Below are 17,159 nucleotides of genomic sequence, written 5' to 3' on the forward strand. Positions count from 1 at the left end.
AGAGGAGGATGACGCTTAAAGAGGTTCAGGCTGATAAAAAAAAAAAAAAAAAAACAGAGGCGCAGTCTCGCGACCCAAGCCCAGAAATGGATAGCGGATGTGCAGAAAAGCCAGCCAAGAGAGGGATTTAAAAAGGGAGGTTTCATGGTCAGAATATACTGTTATGTCAACAATAGACAGTTATGTACAGATACCGCTACTAGCAGGAGTACTGAAAGCAGGGGAACTGAGTCCTGAGCGTTAGTAAGGCAAGCAATGCTTGGCTACTGCAGAAAGGTGGTTTGGGGAACAATTACATGAAAGAGGATAGATAAAGGGAAAAGAACTTTTAGAAAATTAGTCTAGGAGATGGTCAGTGGCTGAACAGGAAGCCTAACTGTTAGAAAGCAGCAGTGAGCATCTCAGATGTGACTCTGGTTTAGGACAGTCCATCACACAGTACCTACAAGGCAGCAGAGGTGGGCAGAGGGCTGCATACCCAGCAGCAGCACTTGCTGTCCCCGAGTATGCAGCAGAAGCAGACTGACAGACATCAGACTGGTGAGGTTAAACCACAGCTACACAGACAGCCCACAGACAGCTCAGGATTTCAGCCACTTCCCTTGGTAACGGAAATAAAGCAGCTGCCTCTTCATTTGCCAGAAGAGGGAGGTGGAAAATGGAGGGAAGATCTAAGCTTCCCACATGGAGTAGTGCAGTGAAGTTTCATACTGAACATAAACATGCTGGAGTTGAAAAAAGTGGCAATTTCACAAGTCTTCAAAATTAGAGTATTCTCTATTAACAATCTTTGATCAAAGACAAACATTGAAAAGGAGACAGGGGATTGCTGAACATAGGAAAGGCAACTTACAGATCCCAGCGTGGTATTTCAAAGTGCTAACGCTGTGTTTGTGAGCCTTGTATGTTTGGATTCGCTCCCCAGTGTCTACTAACCAGCATTTCACTGTCCTGTCCGCGCTTCCTGAATACAAGTGCCGATTCACTAGCTGAAGGGAAGAGAAAAAAACATCAGCAATGGTCTCTCAGGCACGCTCGTGAGAGAACTGCACTGAAGTGACTCATTCGAAGTCACGGTTTCCAACTCAACAGCTCATTACAACGAGCATCAACTACACCTTGAAACAGAGGGATGGTGAGTAAAACCAAACTTGCGTTCTTCATAATCACATCTCCCATTGACTTCTGGGCCTTAAAAACAGCTCCCACATTTCAAAAGATAAAAAACTAAGCCCATCTGCTGGTGCAAGCAGGCAGGATTTCAGTGAGCTTAACAATGCTAACCCTATTTCCTTAATTAGTTACATTAATACAGCCTCAATACAGCAGTATAATTTCTACAAAGGATATTTGATAAGAACGCTTATCAGATTGTAAGTTTTAATTACAACAAAAATTTCAGAACAATTTTGAGCAACAAAAAAAAGCAAATTAAAGTCCTACGCAACATAAACCAGGTTTAACACGGTCAGTATTTGGAAACACCAGCTCTTCCTTGACACTGTTTTGTATCTGCATTTCAGCAAGTGTTTTTAGACTGTGTTATCAAATGATTAAATAATTAACTACATCCTTACACAGGCTTCTAAACATCTTCGATCAGATTGTCTTCTGCTGTGTTTAGAGTCTATAAAACCCAAAGAACGGTGCCTCATTACACTAGTTATCCTGCACAGCATGTGAACTCACTAGTGGTGGAGGCTGGGTTTTATTCCACACAGATGCAGCAGAGAATGGCAGAGGGAAGGACTGCAGGTGGGAAACTGAGACAGGGAGAAAGTAACTGACCTGTGCAAGACTATAGAACTAGCCAGTACACAGTAACAAACTATCCAAAGCCTGGCAGCTCAGAGGGGAAACCCTCCACAGAGCAAAGAAAAATCTTGCATTCTATGTCTATCTAATGAAAACAGACTAAAGGTTTTATCAGGCATCGTTATGTATAGCTCTGATTGCATACTCCTCCAAGCAAAGAGCTGGCGCGACACCAGCCACCTGAAGGCAGCAGAATGAAGGCAGCCAGTCATCGCACGCTCTCACAGCAATCCACGGGCTGCAGTCTGAAGTAAATTTCATTGACTTGCAGCAATCTCTGTATCAAAAGGACAGAGAGACAAGAGGGAGAACCCTGACTCCCTGCAAAGTAACAGAATTTTCGTAAAGACTAGTAATACCATGTTTCCCCTCTAGACACACAGATCAGAAGGCTCAGGTGACCAGCAGAGCACTAACCCCTTCCACTCCTCACAGGTCTCCAGGAAACAACTGCAGAACAAATGACAAATCAACTTGACATGGGTCATGCTCTTAGGTCCCCTTTAAGGGTCTGGTTCCACCACCTTAGATTATTATAAACCTTCGGTCCCCACTCTTTGCATACTCTCTATCTGTAAGGCTGAAATGTTTTTCATGCTCTCCCATCTCCACCCCCATTCCCAAAAGGAATCACACTATTCAGAAAAGGCATCACCCCATTTCCCAAAAGGCACCATAAGAGACCTTAGTGCAAAAGAACACTTGCGTTGTTACAAGAACATGAAACAAAAGGTATTTTAAGACACAAAGCACTACGGTGATGGGACTATGCTAAGCCACGTAAGAAACGTACGCAGGCAGAGCAGGACGATCGCTGGCTGCAACTCCCAGCAGCCCAGTTGGGGCAGTGCACGTCACGCTTCCTACCAGCAGAACTTGGCCCATGGGACAGTTTTCATAGCTAAACGTCAGGAACTTGTAAAACACAGACCACTGTTAAGAGCCAGCGGTACTTTGAAATGTCACATCCAATTACTTTCAAGCTGTTTTAGCAATGGCATTAAAACTGCATCTCAATGAGGAAAGAGAAGGAATGACCAGCAGTACTGACAAAAACCAAGAGCTGTATAGTTAGCCCAAGGAAGGTAAACCTGACTTGTAATTTCCAGGCTCAGCCTGAATGGGCATGAAGAGCATTGTCACGTTGCACCTGCTAAATGGAAGAGGTTGCTTTGAGTTGAGATCCTGCTGCATTGTTCTTGGCCAAGTCATTGCATTTCTTTTTCAGACATCTTGCTAGCAGCATCAACCCACCCACTGAACAAGGGAAACCACTAAGTTATAACCTCCTGCAGGTAAATGCCGCTCCGCCTTAACAGTACATCACGTTACACTGCTTCATTTCTACATTTAGGTGGGTGTATAAATGCTGAAGTGAAACAGAGAAGCTGCAATTTGCCTAGATTTGCTAATTTCCTAGATATAAAAATGTGTTAAATGACATGGGCTTACTCAGGTAATGTATAGCACAAGGATCATGAGAGCCATAAAAAGCTTCTGATGCCCAGTCAGAGATCTGGAGAGCTGGCTGATACATCAACCACCTTCATTATATTCAAAGCCTCTCTACTACCCAGGCTGCTGCATGATACACTTTTATGCACCTTCCTCCCCCTCACCAGTTTAAACAGGTGAGCACAGTAGCAAAGGATTCTCAGCCTTGCATGGAAACAGAAGTACTAACAGGTTAAACAATCTACCAGATGCCACAGGCTAAGCCTGCAGCACAGCCAACAGCAAAACCCAGTACAGGCTCCGACTGTCACACCCCCTCTCATTTCCATGGTATTTTTAAAACGTAGAGCATGAAATAGCTATTAGAGGAGAAAGCCATCAAGAGCTATCAGCTCAGGCTGAAGTTGCAAATCAGATCTACCTTCAGTGATACGATGCAGGCACCATCTCAGCTAAATTGAAATGCGGATATCTAGAGCTACGTCTCCTTATGGTCACTGCAGTCTAGGGCATGACTCAGCTCATCCTGAAGCAGATGTCTGAAACAGATCACGCCTTAAAACTCGCTATTTCTCCCCCCTGACAAGGACAGCCTTCTCAGTTGTAGCCATCTGTATCAATTTAGGTGAGATGATTCGTCCTTCATTTGACTAAAGATTGGTCTCGTTTACAGCTCCAGCCTAAGCTACAACACTTCATATACCTATATTTAATCAAACTAATAATAATAATCATCATCACACACTGTTCATTCCCCCAGCCAAAGCACCTTACAAGCAGGCCCCGCACTCTGTGTAATATAAAATAAATAATTTCCCTACGTTATAGATGGGGAACCATGATGTAATGGAACCAAAGTCCATCCAAAAAAAGGACTTGAAATTCATAGCATCCTAACTTTTGACTGCCCAAATCCCAGAGTGCAGCCCTGATTTAGCAGGCTGATCCAGGCTGCAACTGTTCCTTTCTACAAGGCACAGAAGAAGCATTACGTGCTTCAGGGCAGCTGTGACAAGCAACAGTGCACAGCATCCCTGAAACTGGTCAAGAGAATCTATGAACACCAGATGGGGTTCTGCCTGAGAGGAGCAAGACAGAGGCACCAATCCAATCCAACCCATGTCAAATCAGTACTTTTACTCCAGAGCCTTCTTTCAGAGTTTGCACCCAAAGGGTGCAGCTATGCCCCCACAAAGCAGACACGGCAGCTTTGGCTCTAATTCTCCAAGGCTGGACACGCTGTGCAAATGCCCTCAGGCTGGCTGGGCACAAGCTACCTTTGCTGTGGAAGCAGTAGAGGTCTTAGGGTGAGCCAACAGCACAGGTCCTTGGCTCCTGTAATCATTGTTCTTAAGTCACGACTGTATTGAAAACTATCTAAAAAGCCCAAAAAAGAGGGACTGTAACACAGTTTCCCTGCCCACTTTCAGACAAGTCCCCAAAGCACTGATTTCTAGTTAGGTCGCCTTCTGCTGGCTCTCCCCTTAGGACTTGTGATTCTGCCCCTCTACTCAGCTCTGGTGAGACCTCACCTGGAGTACTGCATCCAGCTCTGGAGCCCTCAGCACAAGAAGGACATGGAACTGTTGGAACGGGTCCAGAGGAGGGCTACAAAAATGATCCGAGGGCTGGAGCACCTCTCCTATGAGGACAGGCTGAGAGAGTTGGGCTTGTTCAGTCTGGAGAAAAGGAGGCTACGGGGAGACCTGATTGCGGCCTTCCAGTACCTAAAGGGGGCCTATAGGAAAGATGGGGAACGTCTTTTTAGTAGGGCCAGCTGTGTTAGGACAAGGGGAAATGGTTTTAAACTAGAACAGGGTAGGTTCAGGCTAGAGGTAAGGAAGAAATTTTTTACAATGAGAGTGGTAAAACACTGGAACAGGTTGCCCAGAGAGGTAGTGGAGGCCCCATCCCTGGGAACATTCAAGGCCAGGTTGGATGGGGCTCTGAGCAACCTGATCTAGTTAGCAGTGTCCCTGCTCACTGCAGGGGGGTTGGACTAGATGACCACTAGTGGTCCCTTCCAACCCTAAACATTCTATGATTCTATGATTCTATGACTTGCTAACCTCCTCACACCAGCTTGGCTTCTCCAATCCAGCAGTTATGGGACTCCCCAAACAGGTTCAAATCTCCTCAGCTTGAAGAGGCCATTCAATCCAGATCCACCAGTTCTGTTAGACTACTAGGCAAAACAGTATGTTGCTGTTCCTTGGGTTAAACATCCCCACTGACACGTTAGGCGCAGCAGACCTGACCCCTCTTGGGAGCTGGACAAACTATACTGACTTCTTCACCAAAACACAAGATCACGCTGCAGCTTTGGTGGGAGCTAAGCCTCCCCACTGCCAAGACTGGCACCCGTTTTTGTGTATGGGCACCCAGGCACAGTCATTTTCAGCAAATACTTGTGGGCTAGGTCCCCAGGTCCAAAATTACTAGGCTGTTCTAGCCCAAAGTCTCCAAACTTTTACCCAGTTCCCTAGGTCCCAGTCCTATTCTTATTAAAAAAATTAATTTTCTTACGATTTAGAAAGAAAATTTTAAAATTTCACTCAGTAGATTTTTCCAGATATATCCAACTGTGTCAACTCTTGGTTTAAAAACGATCAGTAGAAACAGTTACATATTCTAATCTGCAACTGCCTGGAGAAGCGGTGATATTTTCAAAGCTGTATTTGCCTTGGCTGGCTTTTAAGCACTTCATTCACTTTGGCTAACTGCCCGACAAAACTTCTGACAAGGAAAAGCATGGCAAGGCAAGACACCTGTAGCAGAGCAGACATTTCAGAACAGATTTGCAGCTCAGATACTAACGAGCTGAGCAGACATTGCAAACCCAAGTAGCTTCAAAAGAGTTAAAAACCTGATGACAGTCAGATGCCCAGTTCTAAAGCCCCAGACAGACAGCAAAAAGTCACTGCCGTGATATCTGTAATTCTGGACTGTTAATTTTTCTCATTACTCTGAGTGACTTCCCTTTGAACCAAATGAAACACTGAGACACATGAATGGAGCAAATTTGTCTTAATCCTCAGGCTAAAGTACCAGAGATGTGCTATTCTGTGAAAGTTCAGTCAGACTTGCTTGTAAAGCAAAGTAACAGCAGTAGCAAAATACAGGTTGTAAACACTGAAGTTACAGGTTTCATTATTTAAAAATGTGAGTTTTATGCAACCCTGACCTTGATCGTAGCCCCCAGACACACCACAGTTTGAATAAAAAAAACAAATGATCACATCTAGGGTTGGTCTCTCAAGACCACCACAACCCTATTGCTCCACAAGCTTGCCTGAACTGAACATATTGTAGCAGCTTAAGACAATTTCTACCTGTGTGAATGCCAAAAATATCTGCAAAAGAGCTGTTTAGCAGGTATTTCAACCTTGCAGAAATGGATTTTGCTCTCCCAATTAACCTTTGCTATAAGAAACAATTAAGCGCTCATGCAAGGAGAGGCAATCAGCTCTCCAAACAGATTTGGACACATCCTCTTTCTGAAGGTCATTGCACTTGGACTGGCTCGCAGGAACCTCATGATGAGTTCATATCAGCAACCACATGTCCCATTACCAGCTTATTCTTCACATGGGGGCCAGTAATCCTACAATCTGCCAGCTGGGTCTTCTGTTCAAGGCCACTTCTAAGTTAAAAATCACCAACTTGGACCAATCTCAAGTTACAACTATGTAAGTCTTCAGCCGAGTTAGACTTCCAGGATCCCATTCAAACCACATTCATTTTAACAAGCTAACAAACTCCCTGTGGGCAAGAAATTGGGTTTTTTCCTGAGAATCCATCTAGAATGAGCCCTCTGGTCTGGCTGTTAGAGAACGTTCTTCAACTTTTTTAGTGCAGTGCAAAGTAATGGTCCTAGCAACACGGCTCTTTTCTATAGGTGTTGTACACATTCATACTCCTCTAATTCACATCTTCCTCCTCTGATGAATTATGCAACAAACACAAATTACAAAAAATATGTGCACTGAACTTAATTGGTATGACAAGAAAAAAATTCTGTCCCCATGACCACAACAGTTAAGCATATAAACGGAATTCAGGCAACGGCTTAGTTCAAAGCATTCTTTTCTTCTAGTCAGCTTGAAAAGGCAACTAAAAGGAATGGTCCAAACAAAGAATCTTTTGCAGGAAAACCAGAAGCAAGTCCTTGCCTACTCATGTTCATTTAAAACTCCTTGTGCAAGAAAGGAGTTTTCTTGCAAGAATGTTTGCTATAGGATCCAAGCTAAATTCCAAGCTGGATCATTTCTCTCTGCCAGCTTTTGGCAGCACAGTTTTGATAAATACTCAGAGGCAAAACAATCAGCAAAGGACAAAGCAATCCTTGTGAACAGTTTGCAAAGCTACTTTGGAGACATTTAGGAAAACATACACAAGTAAATATTTAAGTCAGGGTTATTCAGCCTATTGCAGGCAGTCACGTTCATGAAAATGCATGTTTGATTATTACTTGCAAATACTGGTCTTCAGCCAGGTTTGAAATTTTTAAGTGGAATAACTAGCATGAGCTGTGCGACTACACTCAGCCCACCCTTGCTTTTTCCCATTGCTTCCTATAAATTCTCATCATTGGCTCTTATATGAAGAGGGAGCACGCTAAACAGCTGCTGTCCCTTGCCTGCCAAGCTATCAATGCACTGCAGGAGAAATAGCAAGAAGAGTTCTGGCTGCTCCACAGCTAGTTACCTTGCCTGACTACGAGAGTGAAGTAGTCGAGGCCGCCAAAGCACCTACCATGCACACAATTCCCACTGCAGATAGAAAGTCTCCTGGCAAAACTTCTGTCAATCTAATTTAGATAGCGGAAGGAAGAGAATAGTGATGTTAGAATAAGCCGGTACCTGCAGCAGAACTGCTTCGACAGTAGACCACATGCAGTCAGTTCAGTTCAGCTGGTAAATCACCTTCAACAGACTGACCCTGGGAGAGCAGGAGAGGCCCTGGGGAATATCTGAGCAGCTCACCCACTTCACTCCACTGTCCAGGACCACCAAGACAAGGGAAAGGGTAAAGCTAAAAGCTTACCAACGCTTTCCATTCTGCCATGCTAGATTCGAGTTGCTTTCAGGCTCCTCTAATTTATGCTAGCTGGCAACAACACCTAAAGGATCTCAGAGCAATGGAGGCACATTCAAAATCCGAATGTGCCTGTGGCATCACCCCTCTGTTTTTCATACACCAGCACTGCAGGAAGTAAGGTTCAGTTCAGTGTTCAATTTTGAGCCCCTCACTACAAGGACATTGAGAGGCTGGAGCGTGTCCAGAGGAAAGCAACAAAGCTGGTGAGGGGTCTGGAGCACAAGACGGATGGGGAGCGGCTGAGGGAAACTGGGGGTCTTCAGCCTGGAGAAGAGGAGGCTGAGGGGAGACCTCATCGCTTTCTACAACTGCCTGACAGGAGGGGGTAGTGAGGTGGGTGTTGGCCTCTTCTCCCAAGTAACAGGACGAGAGGAAATGGCCTCAAGTCGCACCAGGGGAGGTTTAGCTTGGATATTAGGAAAAATTTATTCACCAAAAGGGTTATCAGGCACTGGAATGGGCTGCCTAAGGAAGTGGTTGAGTCCCCATCCCTGGAGGTATTTAAAAGACAAGTAGACAAGGTGCTTAGGGACATGGTTTCATGGTGGACAGGTACGGTTGGATTCGATGATCTTAAAGGTCCTTTCCAACCAAATGATTCTACAATTCTGTGATTCTAAGGTGGAAAACATGGGTGTGCTTTATGGATATCTACCCAGAAAGGCTCCTTCAAGAAGCTCCAGGAATTGCCATTCACTGCTACAGTGACAGTATTGGTATTTACTGGAAAGTAATGGGAGACGACTGGAACAGTCCTGACCTAATTTGCAGCAGTTCAGAATGTCCTGGGGCATTCCCGTTAATAACAGTACTTTTTAAAGTTGGGGAAAATATGGTCTCAATATCCAAATTTTTCCTGATCTGTGTCCAGAATGAGAGATCACACTGAGCATTTCTCAAACTTTCTGAAAGGTCACCCTCCCTTAGGGATCTTTATTTGAATAAATAAAATGAAAATAAGTCTTTATTTTTTTCTCTTTACTCTCTCCACAAAAGCATTATGCCACCTAGAGAACAGGTAACTACCTTTAATTGCTGGTACCAACTCAGTTCCTCCAGGACAAGGGAGTGAAAATCTGGTACAATTAGCAGCTCACTTCTGCCCTGAAGAAAATGAACTACTGTCAACAATTAAAACTGTCTGCTGGCTACTGTGAGCAACTCGCAACTACCTCCAAGTCCTTCCTGACCCCCAGTTTGAAAAATACTATCCTAACTATGACACAGATTGCAACACTGTCACTAAGAAGCCTTAGGCAAAAAAGGCTCCAAGAGCTTTTTGAGAAGAAAACAAAAATTAAAAAAAAATAAACACCTCTGTTCAGGAAGTTTCCTTTCTTTTGTAACATCTTTGTATGGGTTCTGGTGATTGACCCCTTTCTAAAACAAAGAAAATACCATGTGGGCTGTGCTGAGAGGCAGCCAAATGGAACAGAAGGGCTAGTGTTGAACCTAGTAAGGAAGAGGGAGGAATTAGGAAAGATCGACAGCCTAAAGCTATTCAACAGCAATACAGTGACTGCTTAAGCTGGGATAAGTTTTAGAAGCCTAGAAACGAAACAGTCTCTGTGGGGGCAGTATGTACCTCAGCTGGACTCCTCTAGCCTCAATCATCAACTGGTGAGGAGAGAAGTGAGGGGCTACCAGTTACTTGCAGCTAGAAGAAGATTTGGCCAGGACTGTTGCCAACACAGTTTTGGCAGCAGTAGTCTTGTGTACTTTGAATTGTTCAGGTTTTCCAAATAGATGTATTGGTTTTGCTTTTCTTCCCTACAAGAAGTTCTGTTTGTTTAAAACCATTGTTTAACTCTGTGCTCACAAGCAGAGAAGCACTGATTCTCATTCTTGAGCATTCAAAAGAGTGTAATTGAATTTCCCAGGCTTCTGGGAGAGGGTCAAGCCAGCTTTGTGTAACAATTTTAGCAAGAACGCAATTAAATTAAAGCAAGCTCTGTTGTTGCCAATCTGTGCCTTGGAGAAGGGTTACAATTAAACAGCAAAACATAGCGTGAGACTAAGAACAGCAACAGATTTACTTGAGCATCCTGAAAATGAATTACCACAGTATCATACAAACAAGCTTTAACACTGAGAATTTACCCAAGCAAGACAAACATTACTCCAGGGCAACATGATTTTCTGTGGGTTTTTTTTCCTTTCTAAAACTGAAGGAAAATAGAATTCCTTCAGTACTATCAGGTTTTTAGTCTGCTAGTGTCAGCTGTGCCTACCTTCTTTAGAAACGAAGGCAACTTTTATTAAACAGTTATTAAAATACATACTGTAGCCTCTGTAAAGAAAAAGCACTTACGGACAACAAATACAAACAACAAGACTAATGAGAAAAATTATTGTCATTAACTTCAGTCAGACACATACAGTTATAAATATTTAAGGTTTGCTAACCTGAAACTAAGTTACAGACCAGCATATACCTTCTTTACCTATACCATTAGCATTTTCTGGTGGATAATGGAGTGTACAGGGCAAGTGCTTGTGAGATAGGTCCCCTTTTCCTTCTTTTGCCTAACCTCCTCCTCTCCTCTGCAACATTAACAAACCTGGCAGCATTCACCAGCAAAATACTGCAAACAGAAAAACAGGGTATAGCTTTTCAGATCACATTAAATTTTTTCCCCTCTCTCCTTCATCATTTCCTGATTTCTCTTCCCCATGCTCTACTTCTCTTTTCCATTTTCCTTGCCCATTTTCTTGTCTTGGCCATCTCTTTCTCCTTTTCTTTTCTCAAATTATGTCTGTGTGGTTTTTAAAGCAGGATTTCTTTCAGCTTTATGCTTTCCTATTATCTTTTGCCCACAGTTTTGGGTTGGGTTTGAGTTTTTTTATTTAAGTTAAGTTCTGGTTTACTCTGATTTTTTTTTTTCCTACCTCCCCTTTTTAAGTTAAGTTATCTGACCCTTTGTCTGTTTACTTGCTCAGGTTATTTTTCTTCAGAGTTTGGCAATCACATATAGACAATCCTACTTAGATGAACAGCCCTCCCAGCAAACCTACTCATGAGTTTCAAGACCTAGGAGGATTTAAACAGATACTGAGCTAGAAGTTAGACAAGGATGGCCACTAGAAGCCAAGAGGATATCAGAAAGTATTTTGGGGAAAGAGGATTTGTCTCAAGGCCACAGAGCACTATTATTCTGTTATTACAAGAATGTTTAAGCTTACAATTTATAACCTGTCTCAGAAAAGCTTCTTTATGAATGAAAAGACAACTGAGACCCACATGAGTTCGGATACAGATACCCCATTCTAACGGCTCTTGAAGAAGCCTCTGTTCTTACCTCTAGGCAAATTACTGATCCTTGATGCTCTTTGAACACTTTCAACTGCTCACCAGTGACAATATTCCACGTTCGAATGGTATAATCCGTGCTGCCAGAAAACAGCTCCCTGTTTGGTGCGTCAAGTATAAGGCATAAGACAGCCCCAGTGTGTCCCAGCAGAGTCTGGTAACAGCGTCCACTGGACACCCACCAGACCTTAACAGTGCAGTCTGTGCTACCTGTCACCAGGAGGTCTCTGCTCACTTTCTCCTCCTCCTCCTCTTCCTCCTCCTCTTCTTCAAGAACATCCCTGGAGGAATAGTGAGCTAGAGTCAGGACACAGTTCCGATGGCCCCGGAATTCCTGGATTTGTTTCTCCTTGTCCACACTCCAACAGCGGGCTGTCCTGTCATAGGAGCCACTAAAGAGATAGTCTTTGGCAACCAGGATCCTGCAAAAAAATAAAGTTTGCTTGTATGAACAGTATCATCCTTTTTACATAACCATTTTTTGTCACAATTTCAACGGCAAGCACCCTGAAGTTAGAAGGAGTACCATGAACACAAAATATATAAGCCAAATTCAGCAACCCTGTTTAATACACATTAATTATGAACTTTTGTTGGGGATTTAAAAAAACAAAAACAACACACCAAACACTTCCCTGTTTCTACTTTTTAAAGTGAGACCCCTTATTCAGGTACATTGATGCAGACATTTTTACACTATCACATTGTAACTTTGGGCCTTTGTGTTTTTCTAAAATCTTTTCCAGCAGCACTATTATGTACTTTTCGTAAGTTACATATACCAGGTAAGAGTTTGTTGAGATTTTTTTTAAAAGAACTAGCTCATTTTTGATAATTAATTGCTAGTATTTCTTTACAAATAATTATGTATAAACTGACCTATGAAAATACCTTGGAATTAAAATAACAGAAAAAAAAAACCAAAACCCACACATTCCAGGAACCTGAACTGTAACTGACAGTGTGCAAAGATAATCATCTTTCCATCATCAAATAGAGAGAGTGCACCAAAAAAACCCCACCTAATGTCACTTAGCCCAGGGTCTCAAAAAAGGTACAGCAAGAGCACCCCACTTACTACATAACTGAAGAGCAAATCAGAGATTACAGCTCAAGAATTCAACTCACTGGGCCTCCAAAATAATGAGTAGTAGCTGCACAAACTTACAACAACAGAAAAATCTCTACAGTTCATACTTCCAAGCCAGAAACAGGGAACACCAGAACCTGTCTTCTTTCTCAGCTGAGTTTGGTCCTCTGGAACTTTTCAAACTGGCAACAAAGTCATATGAATAGGGAACACATTTCTCATTTGCTGATTCAAGCAAAAGTCAGACCAGTGCCAAAATACAGACAGCGCCAGCCTTCCTAACTATTTACAGAATCTAGCTACACATCGTATGTGTTTTGAGTTTAGTAAGGAACAAAAAAAACCCACCCACCAAAAAAAAGTAAGAAAAGAATACCAATCTTTGACTGTTCCATTTGCCATTAATTAAATCCAGTCCAACTATTAAGAGGCATTTTAAATTGACAGGCCAATCAGTCACGCACAATCAGTTTAATATTAAACTTCATCTGCACAAACAGGAACAGTAATTCCAGAAAAAGCCCTGACTTTATCCCTCTTACTGACACAAAAGCTTGACGTGATGTTTTTAAATCTATTTATCAGAAGCATCTGTTATCAATTGACTAATTTCTTCTGGAATTTCGTTCCTAGCCCTGGATTCAATTCCCCTGCTGTGTGCCTTTCATTTCTCTCCTATCTGCTGTCTATGGATGTGTCAGCACTGTTGCTAGGAAAACTAATAATTACAGCACAGAACACGTGTAGCATGAACTCAAAGGTTTACACAACCCATTTTATTAGTGTGGTAATGGAGAATTGCAGTAAAATGACAATATATGCGCTAATAGATTACAGGAACACAAAGGAAGAACTCCACGGAACCAACCTGTTAACAATTGATGTGTGTCCTCGGTAAATGGCCAGGCACTGGCCTGTCATCACATCCCACTTTCGAATGGTGTGATCTGCGCTACATGTGAAGGCAGCCTCATTTTCTAAGTGGCAAAAGGTGATGTAACTTTCATGTCCTAGGAATAACAAAGGAAATAAATTCAATCACTGTGCATGCAAGCAGAACAGACTAGTCAAGCTCTTCACCTTAACTAAGAAAAATACAACAAACAGACTGAAACTCTAGATTTAAATGGACCGCCATGCTCTTCATATTTAAGGATTTGTATAATACACAATATTTTTAATTAACAGCAGAAAACTCTGCTGCATTAATATAAGGATTAAGTGAAAGAGCAAAACACTACAGTTCCACCAACCAGGTAGATTGAACAGTACTATAAAAACATAATGATCTAAATTAGTATCAGCATAATAAAACTCAGACTACTAAAGTTTAAAACTAGTAAAAACTTGGTTTATTTTTTAATAAAGAAATGCTTTTGCTTCCTTCTTCTGAAGTCAAGGGAAAAAAAAAAGGTGCATTTCAACCCAACCCATTGATTGTCAGGACACAAACAGCCATAAATTAAAGCATGAAACTATGAAAAAAAGAAGTGACATGAGACTTACCAGAAAGCTTAGTTTCATTGTCCAAGCAGAATGAAACACAAACAAAAAAATATATCTGGTAAAAAGTCAGCCAATACTTCCCCCGTTATGACTAATGACATGAATAAACCCTACAATTTTTAAAATATCAGTATACCTTTAAGGAAATGACACAGAAAGAAAGAATAAGAGCACAATTATTTATACAGTATTCAGAGTATGTTGGGATTCTACAGTTACAATAAAAATAGACGCAACTGCTACTCTTAAAATTTTTATGCTGAAAAACAGGGTAACGCTAGCAAAGAGGAATCAATATTACAGCCTTAAGCTTTTGTTGTTGCTTAGTGTCATTTTTCTATTGTATTGTTAAACGCACCACATTTAAAAATCACCTTAGGATTCAAGTCCCAGCTTTGTCCAAGATCTCTTCTGTGAAATTGTTGTCACCTATCTAATCGTTGGGATAGTATTACCTCGCACTCCTCTGTTTTAATTCTTTAGACTGTAAGCTTTCGAGATCAGAACGGTTTCCTCTTAAGCGACAATCACAAGAGAGCCCCAGACTTTGGTCGAAGCTGGTGGGCCCTACTGTGATTTAAATAACACTATTCTTTTAGAAGAAAGGAAAAAATATAAGAACAACAAATGTAATTAAAGAGAGACAGATGGACAGACAAAGATATTAGAAAAACAGAATCATGTTGTAGAATAAGAGGATGGTAAAAAAACTGGGGGAAAGCACACTGCCCAGTAAAACACTTTGTTTCACTGACTGCAAAGAACACATTTTATTCCAACTCCTGTAGTTCAAAAGCCTTGTTGTAGTTCAAAAGTGAACCAGAATCCATGTTACAAACACACATCTTGTTTCCCCTTAAGCAAATTCACCAGATGCCAAAAATTAAACAAATTACCAGGGCTATAAACAAAACTATATCCATCCTCACATTTTTGTGAAAACTTTTTGCAAAGCAGCTTAAACGGGACAGGTTTCAACCACTGGGATTTTTCTCACAGCATCATGTAATCCTGCTCCGAGAAGATCAAAAAAGCATCTTGGTTCCTGCACCAAGGTCTGTCAGTCAGATTTTAACGATCAATAATACTCAAGCCACACAAAGGATGCCAAAACCCCCTGTGGCAGACAAGGGCTGATGCTGGTCTGGTCAAAAGCAGCGGCCACAGAAGTCTGTTGGTTATGCTGTGGTGGAAGCTTGAAACTGTGTTATAGATACAGGTTTATCAGTACTTACAGCTTGGATGATACAAATTTACACAACAACTCTGTGCTTGCATAAATATACAATACATACAATTATCTGATTCGACTGACTGTTCACAAACCATCTAGCCAACCTTCTTTAGAGTTTACCCCATACACTAGCAGTACATATGCCAGATTCTGAATATTATCCAGTATATTTCTCTTTCTAATTAAAAGTTAATTTGTTTTTTAAGGGGATTTCTAAGCCTAAAGCAAATACAGTGAGTTTTCCAGGAGCTAGAACCATGGTAGGATATGGGAGAAAAAAGACAATAATCCATAGTTAAAAAAAGCAAGAAAACAAACAGCCAAAAAAAAAAAAAAAAAAAAAAAAAATCACAGCAATGTGATTTCTTCTTTGGAAGAAAAAAGGATCAGATATTCAAAATTTAAGAGCTTTATTTTTTTAACCCTGGATTAAAAGAAAATAACACAAGTGAGCGAGAATGTGAACACCTTTAGTCCACATCTGACTCCTGCATGACTGTACTTTCTACAGAGTTTTTATTTTCTTTTTAATTATTAAGATGCTGGTCTAAGGATAATAAATTTTGTTTAAAATGCAAAATCAATTTAAAATGAGGAAGCCCAGCAATTATCATTTCTGTGTGTCAAATGTGAGGAAAAAAATAGCCTATTTAGTAAGGTTTCTTTCCAGACTTCTGGGTCAAGAGGTTCTACATTAAGATTGTCTGGAAAATGAGATGATTAAAAGGACACACACAAAAAAAAAAAAGAAAAAGAAAAGAGAGAGAGAGAAAAAGTCCAGATCTCATCAGGGTGTAAAACAGAGTGCTTCCAGAAAGAGATGCAAGTTAAACAACAGCTATGTTGCACACCCTGAGGTGAAAGGATCCATGCATTCAGGACTGCTGGTAACCTGTTTGGGGTTGAAACAGCTTCTGCTTAACATTCCTGTAACCAATACTCAAAAAAACCACAAAACAAAACAAGCATGATTCTGGCTGCCCAGAAGGCTGCAGTGACTGAAAGAGACCAGAACATGCTGTGTGGCCTGTGCCAGGCGTTAGACTCAAAAACTAAGCAAAAAGAAGCTATTGTACCTTGGAAGTGGCCATGGCACTGGCTGTCGGCAGTGCTCCAGAGCCGCGCAGTGCCATCCTCACTACCTGTGAGCAGACGCTGCCCGTCCGGGCTCAGGCTCAGCCAGTTGATGCCTCCTTGGTGATCTGTGCAGACCTTCACCGCTGAGCCGCTGTTCCCCATCCTGCTGGTCCCGGCGAAGGCAGAGGCAGCAGGTCAGATCATAGGCGCTGCACAACCCCCAGACCGTGCTCTGGGCCTCCAGCTGTCTCCCACCGACCAACTTCAGCCATTACCTCAACTCCAAAAAATCACCAAGGGTAGTCCAGGCTCCTGCACAGGGACACAAAGGAGGAAGAGGAGGGCACGTTAAATCATTTCAGCTCCCCACGGATACATCAGTTTCTCAATCAGAGTGGGCTGAAGCCACCGACTGCCCCTTCCTCTGCAGGAACCGAAGCCCTCCCGTGGAAGACGGCCCTTCAACCACAGCTCACCGGTGCGCCTCCTCCCTGGGCACAGAGGTACGTCCAGCCCCTGGAAGAGGAGCCAGCCTGGACGGCGGCGGCACCGCTACCTGGTGCCCTGCTCTC

General features: G+C 42.2%; 1 protein-coding gene across 1 annotated transcript in view; it reads right to left on the bottom strand.

Annotated features, from left to right (window-relative positions):
* The window catches only part of WDR86 (WD repeat domain 86), a 24,054-nt gene extending 7,205 nt beyond the window's left edge, over window positions 1–16,849 (bottom strand). Inside the window, exons 1-4 of the mRNA XM_009644078.2 lie at window positions 16,587–16,849; window positions 13,639–13,780; window positions 11,670–12,102; window positions 854–989 (exon numbers count right to left, since the gene is read on the bottom strand). Coding sequence (XP_009642373.1) covers window positions 854–989; window positions 11,670–12,102; window positions 13,639–13,780; window positions 16,587–16,749 — 874 coding nt within the window. The 5' untranslated portion in view covers window positions 16,750–16,849. The remainder of the gene's footprint in view (window positions 1–853; window positions 990–11,669; window positions 12,103–13,638; window positions 13,781–16,586) is intronic.
* Window positions 16,850–17,159: the final 310 nt, after the last annotated feature.

Source organism: Egretta garzetta, unplaced genomic scaffold (assembly GCF_000687185.1).
Source record: "Egretta garzetta isolate BGI_Z169 unplaced genomic scaffold, ASM68718v1 scaffold117, whole genome shotgun sequence".
NCBI classification, from domain to species: Eukaryota; Metazoa; Chordata; class Aves; order Pelecaniformes; family Ardeidae; genus Egretta; species Egretta garzetta.